Source organism: Eurosta solidaginis, chromosome 3, assembly GCF_040869045.1.
Source record: "Eurosta solidaginis isolate ZX-2024a chromosome 3, ASM4086904v1, whole genome shotgun sequence".
Taxonomy (NCBI): domain Eukaryota; kingdom Metazoa; phylum Arthropoda; class Insecta; order Diptera; family Tephritidae; genus Eurosta; species Eurosta solidaginis.
The window spans coordinates 19984734-20004020 of NC_090321.1; the positions used below are offsets into that span (position 1 = coordinate 19984734).

Sequence of the window (19287 nt, forward strand, 5' to 3'; positions counted from 1 at the left end):
GTTTGATTTGAGTTGTCAAGCAGTTCCGATTAAGACGATATCTAGCGAGCAATAGCAGTATTATTTTGAATAGCAGAGTTTCATTGAGCTATCAATCAGTGTGGTTATTAAGCAAGCTATTCGCTGCACAGTTGAGTGTTATTGTGAAGCACTTTAATAAAGGCCATTTTGCATTACTACAAATTGGAGTTATTTATTCAACAGTTTAGTGATTCGAACTTAGCAGAGGATTGCAAATAAGAGGATTTGCAGAAAATTCGTTACAATACTCTTTAATACCTTCCATTTGATACCCATGTCTTACAAACACATTCTAGAGTCACCCCTGGTCCATCTTTATGGCGACATCCCGAAATGGCGTCCACCTAAACACATTCCAGGTTTACCCTAGGTTCATTTTCCTATATGGTGATTTTCCCTAATTTTGTCTCCAAAGCTCTCAGCTGAGTATGTAATGTTCCGTTACACCCGAACTAAGCCTTCCTTACTTGTTTTTTTTTGTAATTTATTTATGTCAACCAAAAAATTATAAAAAAAAACTTTTCCATCGAAAAATCTTTACACAATTCAGAAAAATTCACCTGAATCAAAAATCTGAGATTTCAAGTTATGAGTACCTTCGGACTTCCCAATTCAATATCTACCGAACTTTATATTCGATTTACTAAAACCTCCAATTATCAGAGAGAAAAGACTTTAAAAAAGATATATATATATAGAAAAATCAGTCAGTCTTCCCGTATTCCGTTTTGATTTCTTAAAAACACACGTCCATGAGTGTAAAACTCGTCACACATTTTGTTACTAAATGAAATAATTAAAAACAATTGTTTAGGTTAAACGGTTTTATTGTAAAGAATACTTACTTTAAGTAATAATAATACTTAAAGCTAGAAAATAATTAGGTAAGTCCTAGGTACTAGTCATAACACTCCTCATAAATCTAGGGCGTTGATGAGACAAATAGTAAAGTAAGTATTCTTTTCAATAAAACCGTTTAATTTAAAAAAAAAATTTTTTATTATTTCATTTTCAAGTTTTTAGTCTTTATTTAATTGCCTATTATTTCTTATTCTATTTAGTTCATTTAGTGACTCATTATTACAAGCACTTTCCTGACAATTTGTTACAATCTAACTCCTCAATACATAATCATTCCAAAGACTTTACTCGAGTCTGTGCCACGTATGCTTGCCCCTCCTCGAACTCCAAGGTATTTTGATGTCACTTCCACCGGACTGTATGTCTAATATTTGTTCCAAATATGACCCCGATCGGACCACAATACGATTTTTTGAAATATTTCGATGCTTGCGCCACCTAGCGGAATTTTTTTTTGCATAGAGCCATTTTTATTTCTGTATGTAATATGTGTTCCGAATTGGACCAAAAATACGATTTTTTAAAATATATCGGTCCATGCGCCACCTAGCTGATTTTTTTCTTCTTTTTTATTGCATTGTCATCGGGTTCTGACCTATATTTCAAGTTTCAAGCTTGTAGCTTATCGGGAAGTTACTTAAATTTCAATTCGTAAACAACGCTCGCTACACAGAGTCAAGCTAAATAAAACCATTTAAAAATACCGTCCTTTGCTTTAAAATAGATCCGCCTATCGGGTGTTTACTGCCGGCTGCATTCATACAATTCCGATATTGATATTCCTTGTTTGTTGTTGTTTATAGTGCTCTGTATGAATTTTTATCACAATCTTAAAACAAAAAATGAGCTCCTGATTATTCTAAAGAACTAATTTTCTGCAGTTGCTCTCGGAAACTCGCGTTGATACGTTGATTTGAATTAACTAAATAAAGGCCTAATTTTTCGCAAAAAAAAAGTTTTACAAAAAAAGAAATAAAAAAAAGAACAATGAATTTACCCAGTTTATATAATTCTAGTGCCTTAGTACTATTTTTAACTGTGATTTTTACGGTTCAAACAGTTGCAAAAAAATACAATGTAACGCTGGCTCAAATGGATAATTGCAAGGAATTGTATTTACATAGCAATAGCGGATATGCTTACAGGCAATTCTTTCATATACATAAAATGGCCAACAACAAATTTGATGCAAATGAACGTTTACATTTGAAGTTTTATGTGTTGGCAGATATGGATGCACACATTTTATTGGCGACCAACGATAAACCACGGAGTAAAGATCGCGTTTATGAAGTTGGTGTGTTAAAAATTCTAATTTAATAAAACTTGAATTAAAATAATAAAATTAAGCGTCAAATGAAAAATAAATAAAATATATTTCCGAATTTCTGTCTTTATCAGTAATTGGCGCCGGGCAAAATTCCTTTTCAACAATACGTATGCACATGGGTTCGCAACGCATTTCTACTAATCAAGACCCGAACATTTTATCATTCTTGGATCCGACACCCATAGAAATTATACAAACAAAGGGTATGTATGCATATTTATGGATGTATGTGTATATGGATGTATGTTTGTGTGGGTACTAGCGTGTAGAAGTGCATTGAGCAAATGCCTGCAGGAAAATTAATAACAATGTACAACTGTATTATTAGCTGTGTTTTTTTTTCACATCTATATATGTTTACGCTTAAACTTTGTATGGACTCGCTTAGCTTAAATACACCTCTGAAATTCTACGCATAAAATTATTATATACTAAATTTCAATACGCATTATACTCAGATGTAACTGAAATATGTGTCTATGTTTCACCCTCTGCACTAATTCTATGTATTCTATTCACTAGTTATCACAACGCGTTCACTAGTTATCACAACTGATTCAGCTATATGTTATACCCTATGGCCATCAGAGGGTTGTGTCTCCGCTTTTCTGTTCACCCTGTGCTGTAGCTAGTTATTTAACCACTGCCGCTCGATGGGTCTCCTAAGCATTATCTAAGCGAGGATAGGCGTTTTTTTTACGCGCAATCGAAACGTATACACGTGTAAAAAACAAAACACGGCTATTAGCTGTGTTTTTTTTTACTTCTATATACGCTTACGCTTAAACTTTATATGGACTGCTAAGCGACAAACTTTAAATACACCTCTGAAATTGCTGCGCATAAAATTTGTACTACTAAATTTCAATACGCATTATACTCAGATGTAACTAAAATATGTGTCTATGTTATACCCTCTACACTAATTCTATGTATTCTATGTGTGTCCACAATTCATCGCAACTGATTCAGCTATATGTTATACCCTATGGCCATCAGAGGGTTGTGTCTCCGCTTTTCTGTTCACCCTGTGCTGTAGCTAGTTATTTAAGCTGCAGATATTGGTGCTTTATCGGTAACCGTATCGGTAACCTTATAACAGCTGATTCGACCAACCTTATGTGAATCAATGCAATCGATTATTGGTGCCGCTAAGGTCGTAACGGTATCGTAGCCAACCAATTGGTTTTTGGTTTACCGTCGTAACGTTAAACAGCTGATTACGTTAGGGATACGACTACAGCGATATGGCAAATGGCACCAATGACTCCGATTTTAACCACTGCCGCTAGATTGGTCTCCTAAGCATTATCTAAGCGAGTATACCCTGCAAAAGTTGTTGGGTTACGTGTTCCATTTTCTTCAATGCGTTTGCCGACTACCATCAGCCGATCAATGCCCTTCAAAAAACGCGAGTACTCTATAAATAATATAAGGAATACTCCTTTGGGAGTATTGGATTGCTCCAAATCTAATCTGTATTCATACAAAAAATGTGCTCCACTTAACATTGCGATGTCCTAGGAGAGGAGTAGGTGATCCCACTCTCGCTTTGTTTGTGAGTATTCCATAGAGTACATACGTGAGAGTACTTTCCAAAGTACTTTCACTGTAGTACTCCATGGAGCACCCACAGAGGATCATATGCCAAAGTACTAAAGACTAATTGTGTCGGAAAGAATTATAGAAGTGAATTTAATTTAAAATGAAAGTAAATGAAGAGGGGCAATACAACTTTTATTGTTTATACTACGAATATTCTTATGTTATTTAGCATTTGCGTGAATAAAGAAACTAATATAATATGTATACATAAAACCAGTGCGCTGTTGCATTTTATCAGAGTTGCCAAAGTAAAACTTTATTATTAGTTATTTGCATGCAATATTTTACTTTTTGCAACTCTGTTCGATCGTCATCGTGTCGTGATCACTGTCTTTAAAAAACGAGCAATGATCGGCTGATGGTGGTCCGCAAACGCATTGCAAAGGAGTATTGTTAGAGTACTCCAACATGAAGAAAATGGAACACGTAATCCAACAATTTTTGCAGGGTGCTCGTTTTCTAACGACCGTGATCACGACATGATGGCGACGAACAGAGTTGCCAAAAGTAAAATATTGCATACAAATAACTAACAATAAAATTTTACTATGGCAACTCTGATAAAATACAACCGCGCACTGGTTTTATGTACATATACATACCTACTATAGTATGGAGAAATATTAGTTTCTTTATTCACGCAAATGCTAAATAACATACGAATATTCGTAGTATAAAATATAAAAGTTGTATTGCCCCTCTTCATTTACTTACATTTTAAATTAAATTCACTCCGATAATTCTTTCCGACACAATTCCTCTTTAGTACTTTGGCATATGATCCTCTGTGGGTGCTCCATGGAGCACTACAGTGAAAGTACTCTCACGTATGTACTCTATGGAATACTCACAAGTAAAGCGAGAGTGGGATCACCTACTCCTCTCGTAGGACATTGCAATGTTAATTTGAGCACATTTTTTGTATGAATACAGATTAGTTTTGGAACACTCCTATACTCCCAAAGGGTATTCCTTACACTATTTATGGAGTACTCGCTTTTTTTGAAGGGTAAGCGTTTTTTTTACGCGCAAACGTAAACGTATACGCATGTGAAAGAAAACACGGCTATTGCAAGAGATTAGCGATGTTACTTTTCCTAAAGGGGAAATGCGCAGATAATTCGAACAAACTAATAAGCCAGTCGCTCTATCAGTTTTTAAATCGGGTTTTCCCTGTAATGAAAGTAGAATATAAACAAGTAAGAAAGTCTTAGTTCGGGTGAAATCGAACATTACATACCCAGTTGTGCGCTTGAAACGCTGTTTTTGTTTGTTTTGTGTGGTCAATAGTGTTATAAGGCTGCGTTATAGCACCTTTAGGAAAAGTGGGCGTGGTCTTTAACCGATTTTGATTATAATTTGGCAAGGATAGTGTTTCTGCCAAATTTCGGCTTTTAATTTACGGCTTGTTTAACTTTCAAAATTTCTTCTTCTAAATGTAGGTGGTGCCCCATATTCAAAAAATTTTTGGAATTTATGTTTTGCGTCATAAAAACAATCCACCAACCAAATTTCATTAGCTTAGCGATATTCGTTTTTGAATTATCTTATTTTTTTCATTTTTCTAAATTTTCGATATCGAATATCGTGGTATTGTCGATTTCGTTTTCAATATCAACCTATTCAGGGGCCAGATAACCCCGTTTACCGAATTTGGTGAAGATATCCCAATATTTGCTCAAGTTATTTAACAGACGGACAGACGGACATGGCTAAATCAAATTATAACAAAAAAATGTTTAAGTCAAATTTTAACAAAAAATTTAATATCTTTACAGTATATAAGTAAATTATGTCAAAATTCAACTCCAGTAATGATATGGTGCAACAAAATACAAAAATAAAAGAAAATTTCAAAATGGGCGTGGCTCCGTCCTTTTTCATTTAATTTGTCTAGAATACTTTTAATGCCATAAGTAGAACACAAATTTACCAATATTTGTGAAATTTGGTAGGGGTATAGATTCTATGACGATAACTGTTTTCTGTGAAAATGGGCGAAATCGATTGAAACCACGCCCAGGTTTTATACACAGTCGACCGTCTGTCCTTCCGCTCGGCCGTTAAAATGATAACTTGAGCAAAAATCGATATATCTTTACTAAACTTATTTCACGTACTTATCTGAACTCACCTTATCTTGGTAAAAAAATGGCCGAAATCCGACTATGACCACGCCCACTTTTTCGATATCGAAAATTAGGAAAAATGAAAAAAATTCCATAATTCTATACCAAATATGAAAAAAGAGATGAAACATGGTAATTGGATTGGTTTATTGACGCAAAATATAACTTTAGAAAAAACTTTGTAAAATGGGTGTGACACACCTACCATATCAAGTAGAAGAAAATGAAAAAGTTCTGCAGGGCGAAATCAAAAGCCCTTGGAATCTTGGCAGGAGTACTGTTCGTGGTATTACATATATAAATAAATTAGATGTACCCAACAGATGATGTTTTGGGTCACCCTGGTCCACATTTTGTTCGATATCTCGAAAACTCTTTCGGATATACAACTAATGGCCACTCCCTTTTAAAACCCTCATTAATACCTTTAATTTGATACCCATATCGTACAAACACATTCTAGGGTCACCTCTGGTCCACCTTTATGGCGATATCTCAAAAAGGCGTCCGCCTATAGAACTAAGGCATACTCCCTTTTAAAATTCTCATTAACACCTTTCATTTGATACCCATATCGTACAAACACATTCTAGAGTCACCCCTGGTCCACCTGTATGGCTATATCTCGAAAAGGCGTCCACCTATAGAACTAAGGCCCCCTCCCTTCTAAACTACTCATTAACACCTTTCATTTGATACCCATATCGTACAACACACATTCTAGAGTCACCCCTGGTCCACCTTTTTGGCGATATCCCGAAATGGCGTCCACCTATAGAACTATGGCCTACTCCCTTTTAAAATACTCTTTAATATCTTCCATTCGAAACACATGTCATACAAACACATTCCAGGGTTACCCTAGGTTCATTTTGCTAAATGGTGATTTTCCCTTATTTTGTCTCCAAAGATCTCAGCTGAGTAGGTAATGTTCGTTACATCCGAACTTAGCCTTCCTTACTTGTTCGATACTGATGATTTCGATATTTGGAAGTGTAAATCTATCTCGATTCATTTATACCTGTACAACCAACCGTTATTCAATCAAAGTTATAATACCCTGTGTACAAGTACAGCTGTGTATAAAAAAGCAGAAGCTTATTTATGTATTCGAATTCTCAAAATTTCATATTACTAAATATGGTAATTGGGGCGCTGATGGTTTGCCATAGGTGCATGCATCAGCTTATGGTAGGTCGAGTGCTGACATCACGTTTGGAGTCTAATTGTAATTTGCCCAGTCCACAAGAAGGGATCTTGCGAACTGCCTATATGACACAATGTCTGAATTTTGTTTCCCCGAAAAACTATTACGGCTGTGCAAAATGACGCTGAACGAAACCAAGAGATCAGTTATAATTGGAAGGGAACTCTCTGAGCCGTTCAAAACTAAACGAGTTTTTAGACAGAGTGACCCTCTATCATGCGATTATAATTTGATGCCTGAGGCGGCTAGGTGAGTATTCGAGAGAAAAGTTCTTCGCAAGGTCTACAGGCCTATACGTGTCGATGACGGCGAGTACCGAAAAACATGTATTGAATTAAAGCACAGCGTCTACGATGCCTAGGCCATGTTATGCGAATGATTGATGATATTGCTGACAAGAAGGTATTCTTATCGGAACGCCCCTATAGAAGCAAAGAAAGGATGCGGCACCCACTTTGCCACAAGGACCAGACGGAAAGCGATTTTAAGCATGAAAACGGCCAAGCGCCATCTAAGGAAACGCTGGCTAAGTCATGTTATGCGAATAAAAGGTGATGCTAAGCCAAAGAAGGTATCGAATATATCGAGACCCGCCTATGGAAGCAGAGGAAGAGGGCGGCCCCCACTACGCTGGAAATACCAGATGTAAATTGGTTTTAATGCCCATGGTTTTACTAATTGGCACCTGACAGCTCAACGAAGAAGCTACTAGTGCGACTTGGTGAACGACCAAAACCGATCAAAGCCATTTAAGAAAGTAAGCGGAGGCAACTGCACTTATTCTTTTTTTACTTGACCAGTTATTAAAATATTGATCCGTGGAAGTGTGAAAAAAAAAAAATATACCTTATGGCTACTGCAAAAAATATGACTAGACTTATGGCCATTTATATAAAATCGTGAAGTAGGACATTATTTGAAAACAATCTGATAAAGGGGATTTGAGATTGGGCGATTTCGAAACGGCAGCTGATATGGTGCTATATTCCACTCAGAATTCGGTACGGTTATAACCACATATGTAATTGAGGCCATTTGAAGTGGTCATAGTGTCAATTGACGTTATGGATGCTGACCTTATGTTACCCATCTTACTAAAATTACCAACTGGTTAAAAGCAAAATATTCGCACAGCAGTCGCCTAGTATGCGAATGTGCTAGACTCATTTTTAACCAATGACACGTCCACTGCACTCTTTAATCCTTAAATTATTCTGCTAAACTCGCCAGTTGTGTAAACGTCAAACATTTTTTTGTTGAGAACTAAAGATTTACCTACAGGGTACGTAACCGCATATACATACGTTTTTATACCTTTCGTGAATGAGAATTGGTATATTAATTTTGTCACGAATCTCAAAATTGTAAGTCCTTAAAGGAAAAGAGAAAGACCCACCAATATACCGAAATGATCAGGATGAGGAGCTGGGTTGATTTAGCCATGTCCGTCTGTCTGTTTGTATGCAAACTAGTCCCTCAATTTTTGAGATATATTTATAAAATTTGGTGAGCGGGTATATTTATGTGCCCGACTAGACATTTGTCGAAATCGGCAGGATCGGACCACTATATCATGTATCCCCCATACAACCGCTTTTTCAGACAAGAGGATTTTTGCCATATCTTCCTCAATTAATCAAACTTCACCAATTGCTAAAGGAATATAGCATATATTGTTTTCTGAAAAAATCATAGAGATCGGTGGTATATATATTATATATCCCATATAAACTGTAATTTCTGCTCCCTTTTTAACGGCTAGAAGCTTCAAATTTCATCGAGTATTTACGTTTATGTCATATATTTTTGGGATACGTGCTTCATGGTCATAGCTATTACATGCAGACCACAAAAAACGTGAAACTTTGCATCCGCACACAAAGTACCTCCCTATTTTTAAACGGTTTTATTTAGCTTGACTTGACAGGGTGGACGGCCGGCCGGCACGAATTTTGTAATTGAAATTTAAGTAACTTCCCGATAAGCTACAAGTTTGAAACTTGGAATATAGTTCAGAACCCGATGACAATGCAATAATAAGAAAAAAAATCGCATTGAAAAAACACATAATACATACAAGAATAGAAAGCGACTTATGAAAAAAATCGCCGCTAGGTGGCGCAAGGATCGAGATATTCACAAAAATCGTATTTGTGGTCCGATTTGGCTCATATTTGGAACACATAATACATACAAGAATAGAAAGCGACCTATGATTTGGCTCATACTACATAGAGTCCGGTAGAAGTGACATCAAAATATTTTGGAGCTGGAGGAGGGACAAGCATACGTGGCGCAGAGTCGAGTAAAGTCTTTGGAAGGATTATGTATTGTATTGATTATGTAATACTAAAAAAAAAATTATTTGGATATTACGAATGGGATAAGATTATTGTTCAGCCCCATTCATGAAAGGTATGAAGTCTTCGGCACCGCCAAAAACAGTCCCGTCCTTACTTGTTTTTTATTGTCTTTAACAAAAAAAAAAAAATTAATTAATATTTACATGTACATATATGCATAAACAGCTGATAAGTGAAATTAAGTTACATTCTTACCCTCACATTCATACTAACAAACTTTCATGTTTATATTGATATTTTTTAATACCTCAGATGGCATAATATCGGTTTATATAACGGGCTATAAAAAGGAACCACTTTTGAGTTACAATGACTCCGAACCTTTGGATATTAATTACCTAAGTTTTAGCTCTTTTGGCATGGCTAAAGCAAAATGGTTCTACGATTGCCAATTCGATGATGGCTTTGGTAAGCGAGTTCGCTCACGAATATGTAGAACACCATGTTTATATACTAAATTACTTTATAAATTATTTTCATAGAAGAAGAAATGGAGGAAGAACTGCATACGCTCGATCCCCTACATTCTTTAATGGCAAATATATCGAAGAATGCTGAGAATGAGTCAATTCCTTTGAATCTGGAATCGGTTAATTTTGCATTTCAATTAAAATCGGTAGCCTACAATCACGAGAAGTCTATTTTATACACACGCTTGCAGTTATCGTTGGTGAGTATTTATTCGCTGATCATGAAAAAATGTCAGGAAGTGATATTGAATAATGAACTTGGTTTTGGGGGTGTAAGAGGGGGGGGGGGGGGTGTATGCAAATTGCATGTGCAAAATAGCTCGAAGAGTATATGAGTTTAAATAAATTATACATAAACCTTTGTGTGCATGGGGGGGGGGGGGGGGGGGGGGGGGATATCCAATATTTCAATAAGTTTTAATCATATAGACAACAAACGTCAGGATCTCCTGAAAAGGTATCCCGTCCTATTTTCTGAGCTCCCAGTTCGTTCTGATTGCCTTTTCTGACCCAGTTCGAAACTCGTTTACTAAACTCGCTATTATCTAGGACCGTCTACTTATCGTAAGGTTTCAATGCCCAGGAGTTTAGAAATTTACCATCACCTTCTTCTTCTTCATGTTACGATGAAGACACTCATTCCTTGCCAGACATTGGTCCGATACGTCCCGAAAATTAGCACTATCAAGGTTGTAGCCTTCTCATATCGGGAACGATTTGATATGACCGTGTCGAAACTTCTAGATCTGTGGATTTTAGTCGCCTCTTTCGGCAGACATGCATACCGCGGGAATAAGCCTCTTCACTTGCTGGAGGAAATTCACTATCGTTTGCTACAGTAAATTTATTAACCAGCGCGTGGACGTCATAAAGAATAAAGGTTTTTTATAAAATCTCTCCATAGCGAATATGACTTATTCCGACTCCAAATAGATTCCGAAAATCCAGATGGTAGGTGGATGAAATGGCTGCGACCCTGGTCACCCAAGTAGCTATGTAAAGCCGTTTTGATGCTATGTAAATCGTCTAAAAACCTTCGGAATTTTATGGTCAATGTATTACAACCAGCCAGAGTTGTTGATAAAATTAAGAATATTCGGGATTGCTATCACAGATAACCCTCTGAGGGCTTCTAGAAACAAGGTTCCAAGGAACCTTACCCGGGCTCTAGCTAGAGCCGGGCATTTACACACAAAGTGTTCTACTTTCTCCCTGGCATTTGGACCTTTGCAGTTTCTGCAGTATTCGTTATACGGAATGCCCATCTTTTCCACATGCGTACCTACTGCCCAATGACCGGTGCAGGCTGCTATCAGTTTGCGTGTGTTAGACCTGGATTTGTTTAGAGGACCTCTCGTCCTCTTTCCATTATAGTTTGGTCAAATGGATTTTGATATTGCACGGGTGGTGATGTTATTCCACTTTTTTTGTGCTTTCTTCAAGTAGAAGCTTTGGATATTCCCCTTGGCTACTGCTAAGGGTATGCCTACTTCGACACTGGTTATTTCCTCGTTCATCTCCGATTAGCCCCTGCGTGCTAGCTCGTCGGCCTCCTCGTTACTCTCTATCCCCCTATGACCCGGCACCCAGATAACTGGGACATGAGTCGCTTACAAGCCCACACTAATTTTGAGTTAATGTGTGGCGAGGAAAGCGCTTTTGTCGCTGCTTGGCTATCCTACAGGATACAAACTTTACCAGATACATTCAAGCCCTCCAGTGATTTGGAGACTTGCCAAATCGTGAGGATTTCTGCTTGAAATACGCTGCAGTGCGATGGGAGTCTGAATTATGCTGACAAATCTAGGGACTCAGAGAAGACTCCGGCCTCCACTCCCGATTCCATCTTGGAGCCATCAGTGTAGATTTGGATGTCGTCGACCCTTATGCCCGGGTTTCTCTTCCACTCGTTCCTGCTTGTAATGGCGGTATTACAACCGTACTCAAACTTCAATTTGCGAGGGTAGTAATCTGTCCCGGTACTACATGTACCATCCGGAAATTTATTTAGGATACTACTATGCCCTTGCTGAGTCCCCTCCCAACACCCAGACTCCTTGAGTCTCAGTGCGGTTCGTGACGATGTCCAAAGTATATGCAAGTCGATCGGAAACAGGTGCAGAATGGGGTCTAAAGCAGCTGTGGGGCAAGTGCGTCCGGCCCCTATGGCACCAACACACGCAGTGCGCTGGACTTTTTGCAGGCTGGTGAGATTGGAGCTGTTACTTAGAGCTTCCCACCAGAATATGGAACCATAGGTAAGCACCGGTCGCGTCACCGCCTCGTGCATCCAAAGTACCATGCTTGGCTTGAGTCCCCGTTTCTTACCAAACATTGATTTGCGGGCATAGAAGGCGATGCGGGCCTTCCGTACCCGCTCCTCGATGCATACTTTCAAATTCAAAACATCCAGATGAATCTTTGCCAAAATGCAATCTAGAATAAATGACTCTTAGACCCATTAATTTCGACAGACCATCTGCCATCCACTTCCGGCCAGTTGCACCTCGCTTCTTTGCAAGAGGAAGTTCCTGTTAAAGTTTGCTTAGCTGTCAATCAGCGCATGCAATATGAAGCGGCAGAGGTCTGATTCTTCTAGTTCAATTGTGCTGATTTGTGCTAAGATATCCACATTACAGTTCCCCGGGATATTTCTATGTCCCTGAACGCAGATCATCCTCATTTGAAAATATGTTGAGGCAATCGCAAGTAAGGTTAGTCCATCTCAGACCACCCTCGATTGCACAATATTTGAGCACCAAACCCTAATGACATCTTACTTGTATGATAAGATGTTAAATTGTAAATCGCACCATCCTTCTTAGATGCAATGACCGGATTTTCCAGGTCATCTGAATCCAGCAGAAGCTCATTTACAACAGCAGAGTAAAGGAGACAGGACACAAGCTAACGGCATTTCTCTGCACACCCATCGTTGAATTGTGGTTGCGCCCCATTCGGCTGCGACAATTCTTTTATATTGTAACGAATTTACTTGCAAATCCTCTTATTTGCCCCTTTTCTAAGTTCGTATCACTAAACTGTTGAATAAATAACTCCAATATTGAATAATGGAAAATTGGCCTTATTAAAGTACTTCACATTAACACTTATACTTTGCAACTAGCTGGCTTAATAACCAAACTGAGAGCTTAAAAGAAACTGACTTTCAAAATAATACTGCTATTGCTCGCTAGATAGCGTCTTAATCGAAACTGATCATAGCCCTCTACCGCAGGTGCTTTTATACTCTTTGATTTACTCGTGGCATCTTCTAGGCGCTTCCAGAATTTACTTAGTTGCCGCCATATAATTATAACTACAGATGCACGTATATAGCTTCTCATATGCGTGGTTTTGTGAGCGAAACTTCAACAATTACAATTGCATACTTTTGGGAGCATCTCTTCTCTGCTGCATGTACGTACATATGTGTAGACATAATGTTTTATTCGTTTATGTAGATACAAGTGACTGTCTGCTTTATTGTTGTTGAGACTTCATTTACTTAGCATCAGACTAGGGATGTGAGTATCACCTGGTGTCACTCATATTCGTCACAATATAGAAAATTGTTAATTAATTCAACCAGAGCACCCTCGACTTATAAACTAGACTGTGCTTTTTGGATAGATCCAGGCTAGACTTTCTTAAACGCCCCAGTCTAGGAACACATCCAGAGGAAAACCTTTGTGCTCTAGGAGCTCATCTAACATACATAAAAATGTGTTCTTATCCCTGAAATAAGACCCTACTTTGATATCCTAGCTCTTTCAGATAAATTGAAGCTAATCAGCTTCAGCGGTGATCTTGCCGATAATAGCTGTTGACGACACCTGTTATTTTTCGAGTGCCAAATTAGCCATTTTTTATCGCTCATTTCCTCAGACTGTTGCCATAACTTATCATCGTTTTAAAAGTACCCAGCATCTTGGTCTACCAATGTTGTACGTTCTTAATTAAAAGGCCTTTTCATCCGGCTGCTTTGCCGTTGGAAAGGAAAAGAAGTGTTCCAGTATATTATGATGCACAGCATGAACTTCCAAGAACAGTGCACTGTTAAAACACAAATCACAAAAAGGACAATGAGCCTGAAAACTGGGTTCACCGCGACAAATGACTAAGCGCCCGCTATCCACATTTACCCGGAAGGATTTCGAAACATTGCTAGAGTCTGTTTCGCATTTGCTCAACTCGAAGCCCATTTGTAATTAATATGTGTCCAGCAGAACTCTTAATTCCACAAAGACTGCCGTTTCCGGTTCACAAATACATGTCCGGACCAAAACATTTACATTCTTGATGGCGTTTATCTTAAAATAATTCAAGTCAATGGAAAGCGGAGCGCTCGACACACCACTTTGTAAATCATAACTGTGAGATTTGCGAAAGATACTATCGTATTCCGGCAATTTGAATCTGTGGCGCACCTCAATCTTCCTTCGTTTTTGCGTAGCATGACCTATTCAAAGCAGCCAAAGAGTTTTAATGCAAATTATTAAACAAACTTTTCTTTATTTTAGTTTTGGCAAGATCCCCGACTAGAGTGGAACCCATATGAGAACGGCATAGGCGCTATATCTTTCACAGCTAATGATGCGCCAACAGGCATTTGGAAACCAGATATAATTGTGCTCAAGTAAATTTACTGAATTTTCCAAACACTTACTCTTAATATTTTTAAAAATTATTTGGCCTCTCTTGCTCCACAGTGCCGCCCATCGCAGTCACCTCCTGCATGAACCTGAAGTCAGTTTAGTGATCTATGCCAATGGCAGTATTTCTTTGCTTAATACAAACGCCGAGTTCGCCACGTGGTGCGTTGACACGAAACGAAATTGGCCGCATGAACGTTTGAATTGCGGATTGATTTTGGGTTTAGAGTCATTTTCACCAATTACACACGAGCCCATCACTTTGGAATATGACAACGCGCGTCCTTTGCCCGTGGAACCATTCAATATGCTAAGCGAATGGCATTTCAGGCAGATAAGCATTTCGGTCATAGCTAATGATAATAATGATACGGAACGTAATAGTAGGCGTGATGCCATAGCGCGGTCCATGAATGGTGATTTATCGTTAGAATTTACAATCGAACGAAATGGTGTATTCTATAAGAATGTCTTTACAATGCCACTTTTGGGTAATAATGATGCGAAATTCTATTTCGGAAAATTATTTTTTCATTTTCTTTTGCAGCTTGTGAGACGCTTATTGTCTTGTCATTTCTGCTGCGCGGTTATCGACGCGGTGGTCTCATACTTGTTGTCTTCCTTGTTATATCTCTCGGTGTAATGTTTGTTACAAAACATGCGCCCACGGCTTACATACCAAACACACGTAAGTGTTTTTTGTTCAAAATAACTTTCTATTGTGCCGGTATTATAACATTATTTTTTTCAGTGCATGCCTATCGGTATGTGATGTGTATGGCAACATTTTGTTATTTACTACATGTGTTTCTAATGTGGTTGGAGCTGTACCCGCCAGAAACAGAGCCCCGCGAATGGATGATGACTTTGATAAATGTTTCAACGCTAAGATTGATTCTCTGTATGCGAATAACCGATGTGAGTTTAAACAAATTTTAACTGATTATAAAACTGCACGGTAGGATGTTGTCCCATTGAATGCCAAGGCCGGCATCACTGCTGTACAGGAAATGCGATTCAAGTAATGAAGACAATAAGGCTTTTGAGGTCTCTAATCGGAGATCATGAAAAACCGAGACTGCATGCCAAAAACTATCGTTCACGCCTTTTGATGAGTTTAACGCCATGTTCCATATCACAGCGAGGGTTTTCAACATATCGTTAAATCGCGAAAAAGACCAAGAGGAGTCTGAAAATAGCGTTTGGCAATTTAAGTGCAAGGGTGGAAAAAGAAACATCTGTTTGTCCTACAATTAGATTGATCGCTCAAGGAGATGTCCCAATGACATAGTGGGAAGAGAGTTGGTTAAATTTGCCATAGCTTCAAATATGGTAATATGAAGTTCGATAATCTTAAAAAGTTTAGAATCAGGGCAGTGATTCTGAAACAGAGCGTTCATAAACTCTTTTACAGCTTCTAGCACCGTTTTCATGAAAGTTATCTTCAACCAGCTAAGCAGTGGGATCATATTTTGCAGATGATGCTACATGGGAATGTCTGGCCACTTCGGAAAGAGTGACGCTGTACTAAGATTTGTTGGCGCGCAACCCTCAGTGTTACTGCGACTTAAAGAGGGGAGGAATATATTTACTTAGGAAAAAAGTGAGACCAAGAAACTAGAGTTGATTTTTTGGCAGCTCCGATTGGTGCCTAAAACACAAGCTAAAAAATATAGCGAAAAGGGTTTCACATGACAGATGACCTACTTTTTGTCAATTTCACTGCAATTTTTTGTCAGTTCGAAATGAAGCTGCTTATTCGAATGTGTTCTCCCTTCAAAACTTATACTCACATCTATGCCAAATATAACTCACTAATACTTCTCAATTTCAATCGAATTTGGAAACAGTCATCCGAACCCTTCGACAAGCGATTTTTTTGAGAAATATGCACTCCACCAGTCTAGTCCAAAATTAGTCAACAAAATTTTCACTAAGCTTACTAAGATACAATACGTTCGCTCCTCAACAGTCAGCAAACAGGAAACTAGAGGAATTCTCTGTTCTTAGTTCTCGATTCGGAGTCATATTAACTAACAGTAAAGCCATGGTTCAATTATATGGTTGGCTCATCCCTACAGCAAAAACATACCTTTGTTCAGATTGTCAAAATCGACGTGTTGGTGTTAGGCAAATGTAATGGAATGAAAACATAAAGCTGCAGACATTGGTGATTTATCGGTAACCGTATCGGTAACCTTATAACAGCTGATTCGATCAACCTTATGGTAAACAATGTAATCGATTATTGGTGCCGCTAAGGTCGCAACCGTATCGTAGCCAACCAATTGGTTTTTGGTATACCGTCGTAACGATAAACAGCTGATTACGGTAGGGATACGACTACAGCGATACGACAAACGGCACCAATGACTCCGCTTTAAAACTTAGCAGTTTGTTTGTGTTGTAAGAAAATGTTGTCAATGTGTTGGTTTGAATTTGAGTTTTCCATCTCCTTTTAACAATCCCTTCTTCAGTGAAATGAAAAAAATAAAATCAGCTGATGAGATGAGCTAATCACATGGTTGAGCCATGCAGTAAAGCATAAAATGAAACTAATGTTACCCAACAGTTCTGTTTAAGGCTCCAAAAAGTATTCCACCCTTTTGGTTTGTAAAAGATATGTACCAAAGAATCGTTGAATAGGAATAATGGAAATTAGAGAGGAATCAAATAACGCGCAGCTGGTGCGTCATATTGCCAAGTAGCCTTTACACCTGACTGACTGTAGGTACGCAGGCTCGGATTCTAGAAAGTTAGCTAGCTAATTTAGCAACATGAAATTGTAACCATCGCTGTGTATAGTTCTGCTTTTCCAATAAGCACCTTGTTATATTAAAAACCAACCAATTAAACCCAAACATATTCGTACTAAATGAAAATACGGGTACCAGTGGGTATATGTAACATTTTTCATTATTATTTCGTATAAGAGAGCATTACATACATACATGTGAAGTTAATATAAGCATGTCAAAGAGTTGAAAATTATTCACAAATCTAACTCTTTTTTCTTTCAGTGTGATGAATTTGTAAGCATTCAGACGCATCCTTGGCGTGAGTTGGCTAAAATGATCAACAATATTTGTTTCATCACAGTAACCATTTTAATTGGCGTCATCGATATATTGCTACTACCCAAATTTTAAAAATTGATGCCATGAATAAACTTTAGAGGATATCACTCAAATAAAATATATGTGCGCTCATATGCAATAACAGCTTAAGTCGATATGGGCGAATAACTTGAGGTGGGGTAAATTGTTTGACTACTAGAATGATAGATATTGCAAAAGATTGTAATGTATTAACAATGGAATACAAGCAAAAAATTGTATGCAGTCAGTGCAATTTATAGTATACTAAAACCTATGATAATAAATGAAATTCAACCCTGCTTGCTACAACGGTATTTGTTGAAAATATTGAGTTATTGTTTTTGATATTTCTTCATTGTATTTTCTTATTTTATGTGCAAATTTTTTACGCTTCGTACTGATGCATGCTATAACTCCGAAATGGGGTGCTCTCGTAGTCTTGCATATTTTGTTGTAGCATCTAAACAATCCATGTACCATGCAAGCCAAAGAGAATACCCTTATTATTTTATATGATTTATCGTTTTGTTGTTTTGTATGCCAAAATGCTTGTTACTTATGCATGCAGAGCTTGAAATGGAGTACCTACTCTCGTATTATTGGATAGGATATAAACAATCTCTGCAATTGAACACTTTAATATGAAGCTGTTATTGCTAAAATGCGCAGGTGTACGGTCTTAGTTATAAATAAATGAATATATGTTCCAAGAAAGTAAATAAATAAAATAATTACAAAAATAATTTTTTTTGTGTATAAAGTTCACTTAGAAATTTTATTCCAAGTTGAGTATTAAACACAATTTATAAAAACCATAACCTAACAAAATCAAATTCCTCACATACGCCATTTTTGAGCATATAAAAAAATAAAATTTTCAATAAAAATTGTTAAAGCGCCTGTTAATGGTGACATAACCATAACCAGATAAAAGAGCTGATCGAAGCAGCCTTATGGAAATCAATGTAATCGATTAATGGTGCCACACCATAACGCTAAAGCCACAACCATATCATAGCCAACCAATTGGTTTTTGGTTTTTCGGTATATCGATAACCTAAAAATATTTGATTTGGAGAATTTATTAACTTTTTTTAGATTTTATTTATTGTTTTGGATACGTTTTAACAAAGAAACTTATTTTTTGTGGTATATGATTGTAATTTTTTGCGTTTTCGTCATTTTTATGAAATTTTGCACGATTTTTAGGTTAGTGCACCAATACCTGATGCCAATTTGATATGGATAAGTAAAAATATGGTTATGACTATGGCGTTATGACTAAATCAACTTTAACTCGGGCTTAAAGGGCCAGGGTCACCATTAACATAATCTAAACCAGATAAAACAGTTGATCGAAACAACCTTCCCTGCAAAAATTGTTGGATTACGTGTTCCATTTTCTTCATGTTGGAGTACTCTAACAATACTTCTTTGCAATGCATTTGCGGACTACCATCAGCCGATCATTGCTCGTTTTTTAACGACCGTGATCACGACACGATTACCCTAGCGGGTAAGGGGGTCTGAATATACCCGCGGTAGGTA

At 37.6% G+C, this 19287-nt stretch overlaps 1 protein-coding gene across 1 annotated transcript; it reads left to right on the top strand.

Moving 5' to 3' along the window:
- The first annotated feature begins 1784 nt into the window (after positions 1–1784).
- Positions 1785–18482, top strand: NtR. Its single transcript, XM_067777381.1, has 9 exons — positions 1785–2179; positions 2284–2415; positions 9769–9924; positions 9999–10186; positions 14510–14625; positions 14699–15132; positions 15189–15329; positions 15393–15559; positions 17662–18482. Exons 1-9 carry the CDS (start codon positions 1870–1872, stop codon positions 17788–17790), a joined length of 1773 nt encoding a protein of 590 aa, XP_067633482.1. The 5' UTR covers positions 1785–1869; the 3' UTR covers positions 17791–18482.
- Positions 18483–19287: the final 805 nt, after the last annotated feature.

Excerpts from the sequence above, each read along its gene's own strand:
- NtR (XM_067777381.1), top strand. The coding sequence starts at position 1,870 with ATGAATTTACCCAGTTTATATAATTCTAGTGCCTTAGTACTATTTTTA. Across the intron at positions 14,626-14,698 it reads CCAGATATAATTGTGCTCAA|TGCCGCCCATCGCAGTCACC; the intron begins GTAAATTTACTG and ends CTTGCTCCACAG. Across the intron at positions 15,560-17,661 it reads TCTGTATGCGAATAACCGAT|TGTGATGAATTTGTAAGCAT; the intron begins GTGAGTTTAAAC and ends TTTTTCTTTCAG.